Source organism: Podarcis filfolensis, assembly GCF_964270895.1.
Source record: "Podarcis filfolensis genome assembly, chromosome: 4".
In the NCBI taxonomy this organism is placed as follows: Eukaryota; Metazoa; Chordata; class Lepidosauria; order Squamata; family Lacertidae; genus Podarcis; species Podarcis filfolensis.
The window spans coordinates 43,867,307-43,886,122 of NC_139607.1; the positions used below are offsets into that span (position 1 = coordinate 43,867,307).

The following is an 18,816-nucleotide window of genomic DNA, read 5'->3' on the forward strand; positions in this document are numbered from 1 at the left end:
GAATTTTTTTTTGGGGGGGTAGGGCCCCAGTTCACAGCCAAAGTCTGCAAAATGTTAGATATAAATAAAATCCATGTAGATTACCCTGGTGCGGAGGCCCCCTTAGGACAGGCACACAGGGCCCAATTTGGCCCAATTGCTCCAATTTCCTTAAGGTCAGTTCTGATGAGACTGTGCAGGGGTTGGACTGACAAGCCCTGCACCTCCTAGATCCCTGGTGTCACTATTCAGAGTACAGACTCAAGGACTTGTTATGGAAATAAAGGGGGGCACTTATTGGAAATCAGTTTTGTCGCTCGCCCCCCCCAAACCCCGAGACAATGAGCCCAGCCACTTTTTATTCACAGCCACATAAGCACTACACTACAGCATGGCCATAAGCCTGTATGTTAAACCGCTGAAATATACACCCAATATGTAGCAATGGAGATTTATGTTACTGCTTTATGAATGAACACTATGTTTTATGAATGGACTCTGTATTTTGTGAATTACCTAAGAGCCACCAATAGGGAGCTCTAGTCAGGTACCCAGTCAGGTACTACCAAACAGTGACCCCTATTGCTGAAAGCAGGTAACCAGCAGGGAACGCTTCAGCTCAGCCTTTGCACTGTTGACAGAACATCCCCTGCTGTGCAGATAATGGAGAAAGTTCATAAATTGTATCCCTTCTGGCATCCTGGCCAATTCTATTACACTAGTGTAAACCCTGGTGCGCCAGAAGCACAGAATAGCAGCAAATAAAATCCGCTCATATGTCAGCGACTGATAAAACTTGTCAACCAGTTCTTCCAAAGTCTTCCTAAATTATAAAGCTCCAAAATACAGGCCAAAATAGAACAGGTCTGGGAAGAGTGAGGCATACAGTGGGCACCACCAGTGAAAAGGCCCTGCTCCATGTAGCTCCTGCCCTGTCATTTGATAGGGTGCCCATTTGTCTTCCTTCTTGACATGGAATGCTCTCTGTTGGAGTCTCCAGGTCCAGTACAAAGACCATAAGAAGGGAGAGCAGGGACCTTGAAGTTCCCAACAGCTGTTAAGCAAGCAAGCACACAGGTCACCTTTGTCACAGTCAGGACGCCTATGTCCTGGCCAGGCCTGCGCCCAATCTTGTTTTTGTACAATCTTGTTTGTTCTCAGTAACCAAAATTATATTATCCACATATACAAGCAGAAAAAGTTGTTTTCCTTCATTTGCAAGGAAACGTACAAAAGAAAGTGGCACTAATAAAGAAAAGTTCCAGGGTGGCAACAGAAAGCAAACTAAAAATGCTTTTGCAGTTCATCAAAACTATCCGGCAATATCAGGTTATAGGAAAACTGGTGCTATTAATAGTAATCCTTCTAGCTGGTTACCGTATTTTTCGCCCCATAGGACGCACCGGCCCATAGAACGCACCTAGTTTTTTGGGGGGGAAATAAAGAAAAAAAATTATTTCCCCCCCCCCAGGTGCAGGGGTGGGGCGGGGGAAGCCCGAGCTTCCCCCAACCCCAGCCCCCATAACAGGCTGCTATCCACTAGCCGTGGGAGAGCTGTGCGACTTCACGCAGCTCTCCCACGGCTAGCGGAGCGCTGCACAAAGCCCGAAGCTTGGGGCGTGCTGGGTGTCTGCAAGGTCTCCGCTAGCCGTGGGAGAGCCGCACGTCTCCCACAGCTAGCGGATAGCTTCCTGAAGCTTGGAGAGCGAGAGGGGTCGGTGCGCACCGACCCCCCTCGCTCTCCATGCTTCAGCGAAAGCCTGCATTTGCCCCATAGGATGCACACACATTTCCCCTTCATTTTTGGAGGGGGAAAAGCGCGTCCTTTAGGGCGAAAAATACGGTAATTGGTTCGGCAACTTCCATGCACGTGACGTGTCATGCTAAGTATTTCCCCAAAGAATTAAATGATAACTAATCAGAAGCAGCTGCAGTTGCAAATGGCAACAAAATATCTGTGAAAGGAAGAGGAGCAGGTTTGCTCAGGTGTGTTGCAGGTAGAAATACTGTTTGTAATGAAGTGAGAGCAGTAGTTTACTTACTCAAATTAACAAATAATAAAGTTTTGAGAATTTAAATTCTAGATTAAAATTGGTTACTTCATTGAGAAGGGGATTCTAACAAAAACACTGCGGCCTAATTTGAACAGTAGAGTGCCTGGTATCTGGTGGGCAATCTCATCTTTTATTTCCACACTGTGGATGCAGACCAAATCACCTATCAGGAGAGTTATGAGATTCAGGTGAGGGTCAGATGCTTTGTCAATCCCAGCAGGTATATAAGAGGACGGCCGCCTTCGCCCTGGCCAGGCCTTAGCCACAACTTCATTTTCCTAAACAATTATATTTATTCCACAAAAGGTTTACAAAGTTCAGTTATTGCAAAAGTTTTTCAGTGTTAATTACAACCCTTCCATTTTCCGCACATGCATGCCAAAATATGATCAAATTGACCTATTTAGCCACACCATCCATCTCCCTAGTTACCCTCCAAAGCATGCATTACAGAGCAGCCAAAAAACCTAGTCCACAAAAATTAGTTTGTGAATAAGTCAAAGATTCCTACAGCAATGACTGAGACCAAGACTTGGGCTGCAGCAAGTACCGTATTTTTTGCACCATAACACTCACTTTTTTCCTCCTAGAAAGTAAGGGGAAATGTCTGTGCGTGTTATGGAGGGAATGCCTACGGGTCGCGGGGGGGATCTGCTCCAGTCGTGAGCAGAGGATCCATGGTTCCCCTTCCTTCCCTCCTCCGCTCGCTTTGAAACAGCAAAGCGGGAGAAGAGCTGCTGAGTGGGGAGGAGAGAGGGACAGAGAGCCTGCTTCTTTAAAGGAGCAAAGCGGCTCCTGTCCGGTTGGTTCCTTTAAAGCAAGCAGACTCTCTGTCCCTCTCTCCTCCCCACTCAGCTAGCTAAATAGCAGCAAAGTTTTTCAGCTCGCTAAGCCGGGGATGAGTGGGGAGGAGGGAGAAAAGCAGATCCTGCTTGCTTTAAAGGAGCAAAGCTGGAAAGGAGAGGAGCCTTCTCCCCTTATACCCCTCTTCTTCATTATTAGCAGCATCATTCTCCACCCACCCCACACATGCTCCTTGTTCCTTGAGTGCTTTTCCTTCCCTCCCCACTTAAAACGTGGTTACAAAGGATCCTCAGGATTTTTGCATTGGGCTACTCCAAACTCACTGTCAGATCACATGTCTGTGGCCACAGCATGAACCACAAAAATCATACATCCACTGTTTCATTTAGAATATTTTTTTTCTTGTTTTCCTCCTCTAAAAACTATGTGCGTGTTATGGTCGGGTGCGTGTTATAGAGCAAAAAATACGGTATATAAATTTAACCAATCATCATTATCATCATCAGCATCTGAGGGAAACCAAAAGTGACAGATTTTCCATCCCTAACTGCAGCCTATGGTAGACCAGGTGGCTGCCAGAACACAAGCAGAGGAAGAAGGGAGGAAAACCTGCCAGCTCATGCCCTTATGCTGACAGTAGTGTACAGATACATGCCACACACACCACACCTGGACTTCTGTGCCCCACCAGGCCACAAAAGTTGCTCCCAGCCAGCTACTACTGTATGTGCCAGCCGTCCGAGAGGTTTGTTGCCTGCACACCTGTTCATTCTATGCATATAAACAGTGAGAGAAGCAAAGAGGTAGAGCAATAAATTCCTTTTTTATATATAATTTTTTATTGATTTTCAATACAAATATGCATATCATCCATATCAAAATTTTCTATGGATTATCTCTTTCCGACTTCCTTCAGCTTCTCTGCCAGTCATCCATATTTAATTTTTAATTACGCATTTCCTTAATTTAGTATTGCCTTAAAACATACCCTCCCAGTCAAATTTCTTTTTGACAATACTCCTCGAGTTTCACAAAGCTTCTTGAAACCCGACCAGCATTGTTTGCTCATCACATATACTGTTCAGATACTCCACAAATTTTCCCCAGTCCTCGATGAACTTTTGGTCTCGTAGATATCTAATCTTCCCAGTTAATTTGTCCAGTTCTGCATAGTCTATCAGTTTCATTCTCCATTCTTCAAGTGTCGGCAACTCCTCCTGTTTCCATTTTTGGGCCAATAATATTCTTGCTGCTGTTACTGCGTATTGAAAAAGTTTGCAGTCCTTTCTGTTTATTTCATTACTTACTATTCCTAAAAGAAAAGCCTCTGGTTTCTTTACAAATGTATATTTTAACATCTTTTTCAATTCATTATATATCATCTCCAAGAAACTTTTCACTTTCTTACATTCCCACCACATATGGTAAAATGTCCCTTCTTTTTCTTTACATTTCCAACACTTGTTACATGTCTTAAACATTTTTGCTAATTTTACCGGTGTGATATACCATCTATATACCATTTTCATAACATTTTCCTTTAACGCAGTACATGCTGTAAATTTAAATTTTCCTTCCATACTTTTACCCAGTCATCAAATTGGATATTATATCCAAAATCTCTGGCCCAGTGTATCATTACCGATTTAACTTCCTCATCCTTCGTATACCATTCCAACAGCATCTTATACATTTTTGACAAAATTTTCGAGTCATTATTTATTATTTCTGTTTGAAATTTTGAGTCTTTTCCTGCATATCCACTCTCTTTTATGTCCTTTTTGAACATTGGTAGAGCAATAAATTCCAATCCTCTGCTCCCCCCCCAAAAAAACCTTTAATAGCAGTAGTATTTCTGCATTAAATTTAAGTTTTCAATCAAGAGTCTTCTCACATCATTTTTCATCCTCTAAGTAACGGAATACTTTGGAACATTGCCTACTATTACAGATAGCATTTTGAGACACTTGTCTTTATTACCCATCCATATCATTAATGAACTAAAGTTCATCCAAATTAATTGTTCTCTCTTCAATTTATAAACATGGGAAGCTAATAGGCTGGTTGATCCTCTGCTACATTAGTAATGGTAAAATATTGAAAAGGGCACTGACTGTGAGGTTTGTACCAATTTTATGATACACAATGAAAACCCCACAGGGAAATTCCATTTGGATTTTAACCACTTGAATCAGAGCCTCCAATTAACACGAAGAAAATTGCTCATAATGATCCATAATTTATTAGACACTACATGTTGTAACCACGTTGTTCACAAAACTGAAGAAAATAGAAGAAGAATCCATGTGTCTTTTATTCTTCACTCCAGAAATCATTCATTGCATTTGGCATCATGTGGACATTATACATCCTGATGGGGTTAGATCGGTGCCAAATCAATATGCTTTGTCCAGAGATACCACTGCACAAATGGAAGGAACTTCCTTTCATTAGAGTTTGTAGTCTGTCTACAATTACCAGCACCTCCCACCCCCAATAGTTGTCCTAGAACACTGGGGACTCCCTACACCTGCTTGAGGGGGGCATTAATGTTGTGTGGTGGATATTTTGATCCAGGCCTATATATCTGGAGAGTGAAGCTTTCTGTCTCTTCTGTGCATCATGTAATCCATCAAGGAGCACATGTGTGAGCTTCTCCCAAACTTACAGTACATGTTTGGAACTACACTCTGTACTTTCTACTCAATAGTATTTTGCCTGTATTATCCTTGCTGCTGCATGAAACAATGCATGGTTGAGACCTTGAATCAGTAAGTAAAGCATTTTATGCTTATTTAACACTTTGTGATCTGCTCATTGCAACCTATATTCCTCACGCTTTACTGTACTGCTTATTTTTGTGAGTTTAATACTCTGCTATCGGGGCTCTTTGTGTGCAAGCCCTGTGATTTGAAGCCAGGGAGCCAGCTGTTTCTTTTTGTTATTCACCCACACACGTGGGTCCAGAGAGATTCATATATCAAAGTTCCTTATGTGAAAAAGTAGATGTTTTCAGGGAGGTGGAATAATATTTAGTAAATATTTATGTCTGCCTGATAATTCACATATACAGCCAAATGCCATGCACTATGGATATATTCACTGGTTTCACTTTTGTGCTGTAATATATATAGCTATATATATATATATATATATATATATATATATATATATATATATAGCTTTAAATCTTGGTCATCTGAAAATGAAACTAAGGCTAGAGCTTTGAAATAAAGAAACATGCCAGCATGTATGCATAGAGCTCCAATCAAGTGTCCTCACTACATGTGTTATGTATTGAAGTTCTCACCCTGGCCACCAGGAGTATTGTGTATGTAGTTTTCACTCAGGTCCACGTCAGTTATTTTAGGTGGGAAACCCTGGGTTGTTGTTGCTACTATGTTGACAGCCGGCTACCTATAAAAGCAGGCCGGCTGAGCTGTTTGCTGTTCAGTCCTGTTTCCAGCTTACAAATAAAGAGCTGCTTTGGAAGAATCGCTGTGTCGTCTGATATGTTCGCCCACAACTTAACAACATGTATACATTAGTTACATGCTTCAGGTGTGTTCATACATAAGCTGAACCTGTAGATGGGGGGGGGGGGTGACTTCCCTTTGCAGTGGTGGTGCTATACCATCTGCCTCACAACTCCCTTTGTATTTTCTTTCAGTGCATAGGGGGCTGTCTATGGATTGTTTATGGTTATGATTGGGGGAGCTTGGTTTTAACATGCTTATTTTACTGTGAACATAGGAGCACCATCTGGTGCTATCCAGGACTTGTCTCCAGCCCATGAGGCAGTCATCATTCAATAAAACAGGGCTGTATGTGCTGAGGAGCAAAGAATATATACATTAATCAGAAGTTAGTGGGGTTCCATTTATTGTACTTTTGTCAGTCATGGTATATGATGAAGCAGCATTAGATATCATTTTAGCAACTGAATAAAATTAAGCATTCAATGCTTTTGCTAGCATAAGTTACATTATATGATAAAAGTGTGTTTGTTGCTGCTGATTTAGTTGTTGAAAAAAGTATTTACCTCTCCCACGCTCCCCAAGTTATGCCTAAAAGGTAAAGGGACCCCTGACCATTAGGTCCAGTTGTGGATGACTCTGGGGTTGCGGCACTCATCTAGCTTTACTGGCCGAGGTAGCAGACGTACAACTTCCGGGTCTTGTGGTGAACCAGAGCAGCACACAGAAACACCATTTACCTTCCTGCCGGAGCAGTGCCTATTTATCTACTTGCACTTTGACCTGCTTTCAAACTGCTAGGTTGGCAGGAGCAGGGACTGAGCAACATAAGCTCACCCCATCGCTGGGATTCGAACTGCCGACCTTCCAATCGGCAATCCCAAGAGGCTCAGTGGTTTAGACCACAGCACCACCCTCAAGTTATGCCTACTGAAGTGAAATTGCCTCAGGTAGTCTCTGTCATTGTGTGGTGGTTCATGCTCCACTTTAGAATGTGGCTTCAGCATTGATATCCTTTTAATATGAAGAAGTACTAATTGCTTATGCAAGAAAAACTGCTATGAAACTGCTACCAAAATATGGAGAAATGGCATTGTCCAGAAAATGTCATAGCCTGTCCCTTAATTCTACACAGTAGTTTCATGTTAAACAAAATGCTGAAAACTAAAATATGTACCTCAGCATCTCTTTCAGATGTATTAAGAACTTTGTGACCTGAATAATATTTCCTAGATTTGGTTTGTGGGTTGCTTAATTAGGGCTGCCATACGTCTAGACTTTTCCAGACGTTACCAGGATTTCAAAGGCAGAATTGACATCTGGGGGTGTCCTGGTTTTTACTTTTTGAAATATGGCAACCTAGCTTAATATATTAGCATGTGAAGCATGTACAATAGCATTTTAAAACATTTGAGCATAGATAATTCTCTTCGGTGGAATTCTTTTGTGTACTTCTCTTCCGTTATTTGCAAGACTAAAAAGGGGGGGGGGAAGAATGCAGTTTCCTTCTCATTTATATGAAAACTGAATGTTAAATGTTTCATATGGGATTTAAAGTTATGTTTTTAAAATACATATTGGCAATAAATAAATAAAATACTGTGCTCCATGAATCACTCTTACAATGTTGTTTATTATGCATTTGCATCTTAAGAAAGCTTGGAAGAGAGAAATATGCAAAAGATTCATTTGCACAAATATTACATGTTGTTAAACATTTCAAATGAACTAGTCTTAGAATATAGCGAGTTTACTGATAATTCATATTTCTGGATGATAAATACATCTACCTCAGTACTTGTCTACTATGACAGGCTGCTGCTCTTCAAGGTCACAGTGAGACATCCTTCCTGGTTTCTATTCAGAGATTCTTATAACTGAATATGATGGGGATAAATCCAGAGCTAAGATCGGTGCAAGGCTCTGCCACTGTGTTACATCCCTCCCCAAACCTTTGCTTCAGTAGCACATAATGAACTTAACAACTGATAGCTCCAAACAAAATGGATTGTACATTACAGAGACATGAATGTTCCTTCATATCCCCTGCTGTTAAATCACTTCTCACCAGACATAATAATAGAGTGTCTCTGACTAAGTAACAGGACAACTGACAGCCATGCATCTGGGATTAGGTAGCTAAACTTTCAGGAGAAGGGAGATGGGCTCTAGGCAAGTATTGTCTACAACAGCTCTTTGGTCCATCATATATTCATAGAGATCAGATGCACATATTTTAGTAGGAATTCCAGAGAGCATCTCCAGCTGGCAAACAAGGCATGTGTGAAGGTTCATAGAGGAAGAAGGGCCTGGAAACACGCCTGCATTTGTTGTATTGCCTGTCCTTGCTCGCCCTCAAGGAACAGGTGGAGGGGCACTACATATCTAGGGAAATTACAATGGTGCAGATGTTTACCAGTATGCTACTGCTTTCATTTTCAAGTTAGATATTTGCCATTTATGTAAATAAAGTTCTGTGGCTTTCTCTGCTTTCTTCATATTTCCCGTTTGAAAAATGGACAAACTATAGAACAGTAATGTGTTTTTGTGGAAGTCTTAGGGCCACTGAGACACATGGTATTTGCAAGTGCAAGCAATGAAAAATGGTTTATATGTATACACTGTCAGATACACATCTACCAGATTAGAGGTCAAAAGGCATTTAAAGTTCAAAAGCACACAGTGCAAGTAGATAAATAGGTACCTCTCTGGCGGGAAGGTAAACGGCGTTTCTGTGCACTGCTCTGGTTCACCAGAAGCAGCTTAGTCATGCTGGTCACATGACCAGCTGTACGTTGGCCCCCTTGGCCAGTAAAGTGAGATGAGTGCGGGAACCCCAGAGTCATCCGCGACTGGACCTAATGGTCAGGGGTCCCTTTACCTTTACCTTTAGGGGAAATTGTCTTTGGCTATGCTAGTACACTTTGAAGAGGGTGACCAACCTTAACATGCTGTGATGTCACCCACAGAGAAAACCAAAATTAGAACAAAATACTTTCCAAAATATTTTCCCCCTTTTTGACTTCAGCACCATAGGAATGAGAGAAGTGCAAGATAAACTCCCCTAGCTTCGCAGTACATTTGCCAAGAACACGTGGCAATGAAAAGCTTGTGAGAGAGTGCTTAATCATAATAGTTGAACAGGATTTTGATTTTGTAACGCAAGGATACAGAGCCTAAGGCTGCAATCCTATGCACATTTACTTAGGAGTAAGTCCTGTTGAACTCTGGATTTTATTCAAAGTAAATGTGCATAGAATTATGCTGTAAGGTAAACAAGCTGGTAGTTCTTGTTCTTTAAAAGCAATTGGAAGTAACTGATATTCTAAGAATTGAAAGGTTCAAGACCTGTTTTAATTAAATACTATAGAAATATATATTTTATTCACTTGAAAAACTTTTTTCTGATCTGATGAATAGCTGGGTTAACAATCTAGCTCATGGTGCAATGGTTGAGGTTCCTGTCTGGATCTGAAATTATTTGCTGTAAACTGATTTGTACAGCCCTGGGAGCTGCTATAATAGTGTTTGCCAGCAGGGCAGTTATCAGTTTTGCTGGTTAATGCGTCTTAACACTGCCACTGCCTTTGAAGGAAGATTTTTTTTTCCTGTAGGAAATACAGAAATAAAGGAATTTGAAAACGGAATATCTCTAGCGTATAATAAGGAATTAAAAATATTCTTTACATTCTTTATATTCTTAGTGACTAAATAAAAATTGCAAGCAAATTATTGCAAGTATTAATATACCATTTTCTTTATTGTACATAAGATTCATGTGACTTTTTTAAAAGCACATTATTACAATGTTTGGTGCTTTTTTGTTTTATTATTCACAAGACCATTATTTTTATTTGCTGTATTGCAGAAACTCTACTTACTGTATGAAAGTATCCATTTCGCTGACAGTGGGTGAAAATGACACTGGCCTCTGCTACAATTCAAAGATGAAATACTTTGAAAAAGCTGAACTTAGCAAAAGCAAGGAAATCTCATGCCCTGACATACAGGATTTCTTAATACCATATAGAGAGCCTGAAATCCTGTGGTATAAGGTAAGAAATATGAAAAGCTTTGGCTGCTTCCAACAAAATATTAAATGTTCTGATGCATTTCCAGTAATCTGAAGAATTTACTTGAACAGTAAATACAGCTTGGTGTGATTTAGAAAACTAATAAGGACACAGAAAAAGAGAGAGGCTGCAGAATACTTGCTGGGAAAGTAAAATGCCCATTTCTGTATTCAGCAATGACTGAATTTGAAATTCTCTCATATTTCTGTTCTGGTTGTTTTATTTGCCTCTTCACATACATCCTCAAGGCTATATATGCATATATCAATATGTAAAGTAATAATAAATATAGCTAGCTCTCTAGTTCTGAAATGTGAGAGTTCTGAAATGTGTAAAGGTGTGTTTTATCCAACAAACATCAGACATAACTAAGCTGCCATTGCAGAATTATCTAAGGATAGTGGGCTCAGCAAAAAAGACCTGATCTGGTCTTGGTTGGCCTCAACATGTACAGTAGCCTAGATCCTTACAAGCAGGTATAGTGAATATTGTATTCCAGTAGTTCACACATGTGCAGCCCAAGCCCTTTTGATTGATCCCAGACAATCAGGTCAGGGTTAGATTCACAATGGGTTCACTTTTTGCCCAGTTTATGCCAACCCTCCTGCCACCCTGTTTTGTAGGCTTACACACTTAGTTATGTCATTATTTGCACCTGCTTACCCTTACCCATTTAAGAAGTGGTAGGAGGGAGAGCATGGGCACTGCTGTAAAAATGTGTGGCAGCATTGGAACTTAGTTCTCCTTGCTTCCCAGTTCCTTAAATCTGAGTCCTATGCTGAACATGGTAAATAAATATGGTACATCATGCTAGTGTTGGCAGTCCTAGGTCAACTGCATAATATGTAAAACTTGAGAATCATAGAATTGTAGGGAAGCAGAGGATCATCTAGTCCAACCCTCTGCAATGCAGGAATCTCAACAACAGCATCCATGATAGATGACCATCCAACCTCTGTTTAAAAACCTCCAAGGAAGGAGAGTACACAACCTCCTGAGGGAGAACATTCCACCGTCGAACAGCTTTTACCATCAGAACATTATTCCTGATGTTTAGTTGGAAACTCCTTCCCTGTAACTTGAAGCCTTTAGTTTGGGTCCTACCCTCCGGAGAAGGAGAAAGCAAGCTGGTTCCATACTGCATGTGAGCAGCCCTTTAGATATTTGAAGATGGCTATCATAACTCCTCTCAGCCTCCTCTCTACCAGGTTTAAAATACTTAATTCCTTCAACCATTCCTTCTAAGGCTTAGTTTCCAGACCTTTGATCATCTTGGTTGCCCTCCTCCGCGCACATTCCAGCACAAGGACAAAGGGTGGGTGGCTCCATGCTGTCATAGGTTGGCAGAAGCTGATTTTAAGGATTATAGTGTTCAAAATCTCCTGTAGCACTGAAAAATAAATGCATTCAAATTAATGTGCTTCCAAAAAGCAAAGCAGTGCAAAATTTAAAACTGTTTGTTAAAAGGGTTTTCCATCTATATAGTATATTTATCTTTAAAGAGTGAGGTTTATTTAATGTTCATGTATAAGAGTTCCAAAACATTTTTTTAAAATAATATTTATTACTTTTAAACCTTACAAAAAAGAGATAAGAAAAGGGGGAAAAAAGAAAAAAGCAAAAGAAAGAAAAAAACAATACAGTACAATATATAAACAATACACAACACAACATTAACACATTAAACAAAACAAGAGCAAAAACAATTCAAAAAACACACATCATACCATCTCAATACCCTCTCTTTCATTCCCTTGTTTTATCAACCTCCTCTCACCTCCCTTTTTGTATTCCATTTCTATTAATTATTTCAGCAAATCCTTTCCATCTTTCTCTATTTTCTGTCATATGGTTATCTTAACATATTTTAACCTTATTTTCCATTAATACTATAATACTTATTTATGTTTAATTCCTTATAACATTTCTACTAAAGCCATATAATTTCATTCCAACATTTTTCTAACACTCATTAATTTTACATTATTTCCATAGATAGACTTTAAACTTTTTCCAATCTTCTTCCACCGTCTCTTCTCCCTGGTCTCGGATTCTGCCAGTCATTTCCGTCAATTCCATATAGTCCATCAACCTGGTGATCTTCTGTCCGAGGCTCTTAACTCTTTTCCAAGTCCCTTCTGCAAGTTTTCTTCATATTTATACATGCACTTTACTTTGTCTTCTACTGATCTTGTTCTTATTTTCCTTCCTTTGATGCTGAAGAGTAGATCTCGGGGAAATTCCCACCTAGCAATGTTTTTATTCCTTCTCGACAGGTCAGCCAAATCTCCATAGTTAAAATTAAGATTCAAAAGATATTTCAGGACGTATTTCCAAGTTCCTCCAAACCTGGAGGTCCCCACAACTCCAGTCTCCTCCTGACCCAAGTCCAGGTCCCAAGGGTCAGTAAATCCCTGCATGAAGGGATCTATCCAACTTTCCTTCTCCAGTCCAAGCGGGGCTCCAATCCTCAAAATCTGACTTTCTCTAAATTCAATCATAAAAAGCATCAACTTATAGTCATCAAATTGCATCTGTAAGGCTGGGGCTCTCTCCCTCTCCACTTGTACTACTTTAGGTTCAACAACAGCAACTTTCTCCCCCGCCTTCTCCACAATTTCTTAATACCATATAGAGAGCCAAAACAAATGCTGGTCCTTACTTCAGTGTGAATAGTTGTGTAATTTCATAAATGGAATTACATTAGTGACACCTTATATTTATGAATGACAATTAGGTGAAGATAATTAGGTTGCCAGGCACTTGTAACAGGGCCATCTTGGCAGTGGTCCTGCAATAATGGAATTCATTTCCTTTTATGGTCAGGTATGCCCCCTTCCTTATAGCATTTAAGTGGGCCTTGAAGACCTACCTTTTCACTAAGGCCTCTGATGTGTAATATAAGCTGGATCATAAACTGGGGATGCTGTGCCAACATCTCCTGAATTTGCATTTCTCGTGTTTGTTTGTATATTTTGTGCTGGCTTCTAGGCTAGTGTATTATTAGTGAATATGCTAAATGGTTTTATATTACATTTGGCTTATATTACATTTTACATATATTGCATGCTCAAAAAGTGGATTATAAATCCTTTAAACAAATAAATGAGATAATTTTTAAAGTAGAGACTATTCCACTAGATATTTCTGCTCTTCCCCAACATTAGCTATATTTTCCCTTTGTTGCTTTTAATAATTGTGTACTTAACAGCTGCCTATCTAGCAGTAACTCATCAGGTGAAGCCTTCCCTGGAATAGAGAAGCAGTCATGAGAAAATCTTTACCATTTGTTTTTCTGCATGTCACACAACCCAGGAGCCCTGTCGGAAAAAAGATGTCAATGCTAACTGCTGTCTGCTTGACTGTAAAGCATATTCCTTTTGCTCTTATTACAGAAGTCCCAACTGTAATGTTAATGTACAAGGAACTTTCTAACCTTTTCAGGGATGTAAAATCTCTGACTGGTATCCAAACTGTTGTCATGGTGATGAGTTCTTTGAGCTTTTTCTATCTAATGGAAAATAAGTTAGCATTATGGTGGCTCAGCATGTTTGAAAAATCATAAAGTACCTCAAGATGTTTCCTAAGGCACTTTCAGATATTACATAATCAGCCCAAATTAGCAGCACTTCACCAAAGAGAAAGCTGATATAAACCTGATATAAGTTCTGTGTTGCTTAAAAAAACACTTTTGTTTCTTAGAACAAGTGACCCATAGATTGTAAAATCCCTGGATGGATGAATGAATGGATGGGTGGGTGGATTATTGTATAATCCATGGTTATCAGATTACTTGGTCCTGCACCAAATCAGCATGATATTGATCTAAAACTAGTCTTCTCCCATTAATATAATTCAAAGGAGGCTATGTGATACCTTTGTGGATAATACAGATTGACACAAAAAAGTTCTGCCCACATTTTGAAGTAAACTGATTTACTTCATCTGTCCCAGATTTATGTCAGGCAGATTACGTACTTTTCTGAATTCTTCAACACAGTTTCACAAGATACAAGTTTATGTGGAAAATGAATACAAATGTGAATTTTAGGGGGAAATGGGTTAGAACACAATAAAAATTGCATATTTTGAAGAAATAGCAGCTGGTGGGGCAGCACAGGATAGAGCAGCACTGTTTGCCTGGGTTCCCAATGTGAAGGTTTAGTTTATGGGGTGTAATTTATTGTTGTTGTTTGACTACCATGGTCATATCAACCACACTAGTACAATATTAAAGAACAACATCAAGCAAAATATATCTTTATGTTAAAATATGCCCAAAATAATAGTATACAGAAGTTTTAAAATGTTAAAATACAAAAGGCCAAAGGAACTAATATGTTTTAAAAATCAAATTAAATCCTTGCAGTTTACCATATTAACCTCAATAAAATTTCTCTTCAGCTTTCTGGCCACTGCAAATCTCACACCTCTGTCACAAATTTGTCATAATTAGATAGCAAACGTGTGATTTTTGCTTAATTATCACCATCGGGTATCTTACTTGACAAATAAAGAATAAATGTCACCTTCGGTTCAGAATACAAAGAGAAGTACAAGAAATAATTATGAAGATCTCCCACTGCTTGAGCACCTCATACCCATGTGGAGGTTGCTGGGAGGGAGAGGCAGTGAGGAGACTGGAGCACTGCAGGAATGTTGGATTGCTCTGAGCTCCTCTTCTCCCTCTTGGTTACCAGCACCGACCGCCATGTTGGGAAGCCAGGTAACATCACTCCACTCTATTACACTTCACCGGCTGCTACTGTTTTGCAGGACAAATGTATATAAAATGCATTCAACTTAAGTCCAACTTTTTCATGCTTTAAAAATAAATCACAAAAACTGAAATGGAAAGGACTGTCTATCCACAGAGGTGAAGCCTTGCTCCTTAACAGTCCACATTGCAATTTTCTCCAGTACCTATGACCCATTAGCCATCTCAGCTTGGCTATTGGGCAAATACAAAGCATGCACAATAAGCCCCTCTTGGCCGAATTAGGTGCATAGTTTTATGCAAAAAACTGAAATCAAGCACTTTCAAAAGCTCTGAACGTGATCCAAAATAGTTTCTAGTTTACAGAACTAATGAACTTTTTTTGGTTTTGTGCCACCTTTTTAAAAGCTTGCTAGTTTGGAAATGAATCAGTCTTTCAGATTTAAGTACAAGGACTGTAGTCACTGAGGCACTGTAATTATCTTTGCACAGGAATGCCAAGTCACAACCTGGAGGCCAAGTATTGTATTCAAAAAGGACGTTCTTGTTATCCAGGAGGTCAGAGAAGATGACATTGGAAATTACACGTGCGAATTAAAATATGGAATGTTTTTTGTCAGAAGAACTACAGAATTAACAGTTACAGGTAATCAGAGATTCTCAGTACACATTTTTGACAATGAGGAAAGGTCTTATTTTGGATCTCTTGCTAGTTTTCCATTTTTGCTGATATGGTTGCTTTTTTCAGTTGTTTGGTTTCTTAGTGTGGTTTTGCAGCATTCTAAAAGTCTGAAATGGGCTTGAATCTGTTTACAAGAGTTGCAGGTTGATCACTCACTTTAAGGTGAAGTAAAGGGAGTTCTAGAAGGTCTTTGTGAGTTTGTGCCCTGAAATTAATGCCGTTGAGGTATGAAAGCTGTTGTAGAAATATAATCAGAAACATTGCAGAATGGAGAAGCGTATCTCTGGTGACTAAAAACAATATTCTAAGTAAAGGTATTAACCAACGTATGCATAATCACAAACATAACAACTCACATTCAGGAATATAGTTGGGGTGGAAGAAATAATTCAGGTGCATTTTATACTGGCCATATTTCTATTAAGTATGAGTATTCAAATGTTGGTGTTGCATACAGCTTGATGGAATAATTTTGTGTATATTAAATACTTGATTTCCATCAAGAAAACCCATTGTGGGACTATGGAGGAGGACTTTAAAACTTTCTGTTAAATTTTTCATCCTATGAAGATCTGCTGTTTGTTCTGACATACGTATATCATAGGAGTATTTTCATCTTTAAAAATGTTCTAATACTATTTAAACCTTTCCTTCTTCAGCTCTCTCTTTCAAGATAGTAGTCAATTAAAATAGTAATTACAATCTTATTTCTAGAATTATTTTATTATTTGAGAAGATTGCTGTTTATTTATGCTGGTACTGAGCAATTAACAAAACAAGGAGCTTATGGCAGGAAATGGCAAAGTACTGCAAGTTTGCTATCTGACAAAGACTGGAACAATGGAGACACAAAAGGAAGGAGTAGGCAAGTAAAATAAAATAAATATGCATAAACTCCTTTCTCTGAACCTTTCTGCTCTCTGTTATTTTGGATTGTTCTGCGCAAAATGAGAGGAAGGGCTGTGGCAAATTGTTCTGGCACTGCTTCAAACCCTGTGCTGACTATGCTGCTGCAGTTTCACCAATTTTACTTTTCCTTCGGTGTCCTAAATCTTGTTTGCTCAGGTGTTTGTACAACAGTAACATCCAATAAGATAAACTACTGATATAGTAGTGAAGTGATCTGTGTGTTGTTGTTTTTTTAAAAAAAAATGTGGAAAATGAGTTCTCCCAATATATTCAATCTTTCTTTCTATTCAAAGCAATTAATAGTTGTGATTTATTCCTGGTCGAGATGTATGTGAAAAGTTTATTGTGATGTTATATCGTGTCAAATTTATAATGATTATGTTTAAATCATTTATGTAACTTAAGAAATATAGATCCATGCCGGTTTTTTATCATCACAACTTAAGCCTGGGGAGAATGTGTTTTGTCGAGGGCATGCAGGAGTTAGAATTTGATTCTCTGCTTATTCAGTCTATTTGGCCCAGTTCTGTTGTTATTCACTCCTGTCTTGAATAGTCGAGCAGCCCCACTCATGACCCTGGGCGTACCTGGTATGGCATATGTGTGCATGGCATGGTTGTCTGAAGCAAAGGAGCCTTTGCACATGTATAGGAAGCTGTATACAGGAAGTCTTCGTGCATGCAACGAGATGTGCAAAGGCCCCCTTGCTACAGACACCTGTGGTGTATGGACAGACGTTGAAGGAAAAGCTGTATACAGGAAGTCTTCATGCATGCAACGAGACGTGCAAAGGCCCCCTTGCTACAGACACCTGTGGTGTATGGGCAGATGTTGAAGGAGAAGCATACAACCTTAGGGTCTTGGTCCTTGCTCCTGGCTGTTCAACATGGAGATGAAGAACATCCAGTAATGGTGGTTTTTGTTGTTCCGAATCCCAGATTGTATGCACTGAACTATGTGGCTGAGGAAACTCAGCCAGATGGGTGGGGTATAAATAATAAATTATTATTATTATATTATATCTTCAAGTAGATATTCATTATATACCGTATTTTTCCGTGTACAAGACTAGGCTTTTTTCCTAAAAAATAATGTCAAAAATTAGGGGGCGTCTTATACACTGGGCCATATCCCCCATTTTCTTAAATCTGAGTCTTATAAACGAAAAAAATACGGTATGTTGATTTGGGTGGTAGATACAAGTATGATCACTCCTCCCTTCCCCCCAAAATACAAATGCACACATTTTCAGAAAGATCAAAGAACTTGGCATTTAACCTTGGGTCTTTTAGACATAGTCATAAATCCTTTGCAAGCAGTCACCTGCAACATCCAAGTACAGGTTTATCTGAGTCATTTGAACTCTTTCTTGCCAAGTCTGGAAGAGAAACATTCATTGGCCTCTATCAATTTGTGCCGGTTAGCATTTGTGAATACTGAAATGCTACTTGTTCAACAAGCTACTTCACTTTGGTACTTAAGCCTACTACTGTTGTTGGATTTCTAAATGTATGTACAGTTTAGGTACCCTTTAGATGTTCTCCAGCTGCATGGATTCTATATTTTCACAAACAGCTCCTGCAGGGACTAATTACATAGTTCTTTTCTCATGGAATTGGAAGTGCCGATTCCATGAGAAAAACTGATGGAATGGGACCTTGCCTGTGTGCCTGAGTTATTTAAATATTCTTGCAGTCCTTTCCCAACCAGCTGGGAGAAGATATAAAAGTCGATTTAGATAAACTTTAAACATTTGTTTTTCTATTAACATTTTTTAAACTATCAATTATTATTTTTTAATTCCACCCTTTATCCAAGGAATTCTGGGTGGCATACATGAGTGATCTCCCACCCATTTTATCCTTGTGAGGTTTGCTAGACTACCAGATAGTAACTGCCTCAAGGTCACCCATTCAGGTTCTCGCTGGGTAGAGATATGAACCCGTATCCCACTGATTCTCTAACTGTTGTAGCAGCCTCAACCTGCAACAATAACCTCTACAGCAAACGGAATTCTTCATATTTAGAGCTGGCATGCTTCTGAATGTCAGAAGCTGTGGGAAATGGTTTCCACATTCCATTCTTCTGAGGTTTCTAGAGGAGGATTACTGTCAGAAAATAG

At 39.3% G+C, this 18,816-nt stretch overlaps 1 protein-coding gene across 4 annotated transcripts in view; it reads left to right on the forward strand.

Annotated features, from left to right (window-relative positions):
* The window catches only part of IL1RAPL1 (interleukin 1 receptor accessory protein like 1), a 636,262-nt gene that overhangs the window by 355,547 nt on the left and 261,899 nt on the right, over window positions 1–18,816 (forward strand). For all 4 annotated transcript variants that reach the window (XM_083612316.1, XM_083612313.1, XM_083612315.1 and 1 more), the window contains exons 4-5: window positions 10,182–10,368; window positions 15,596–15,749. In XM_083612316.1, the coding sequence (XP_083468442.1) occupies window positions 10,182–10,368; window positions 15,596–15,749 (341 nt within the window). The remainder of the gene's footprint in view (window positions 1–10,181; window positions 10,369–15,595; window positions 15,750–18,816) is intronic.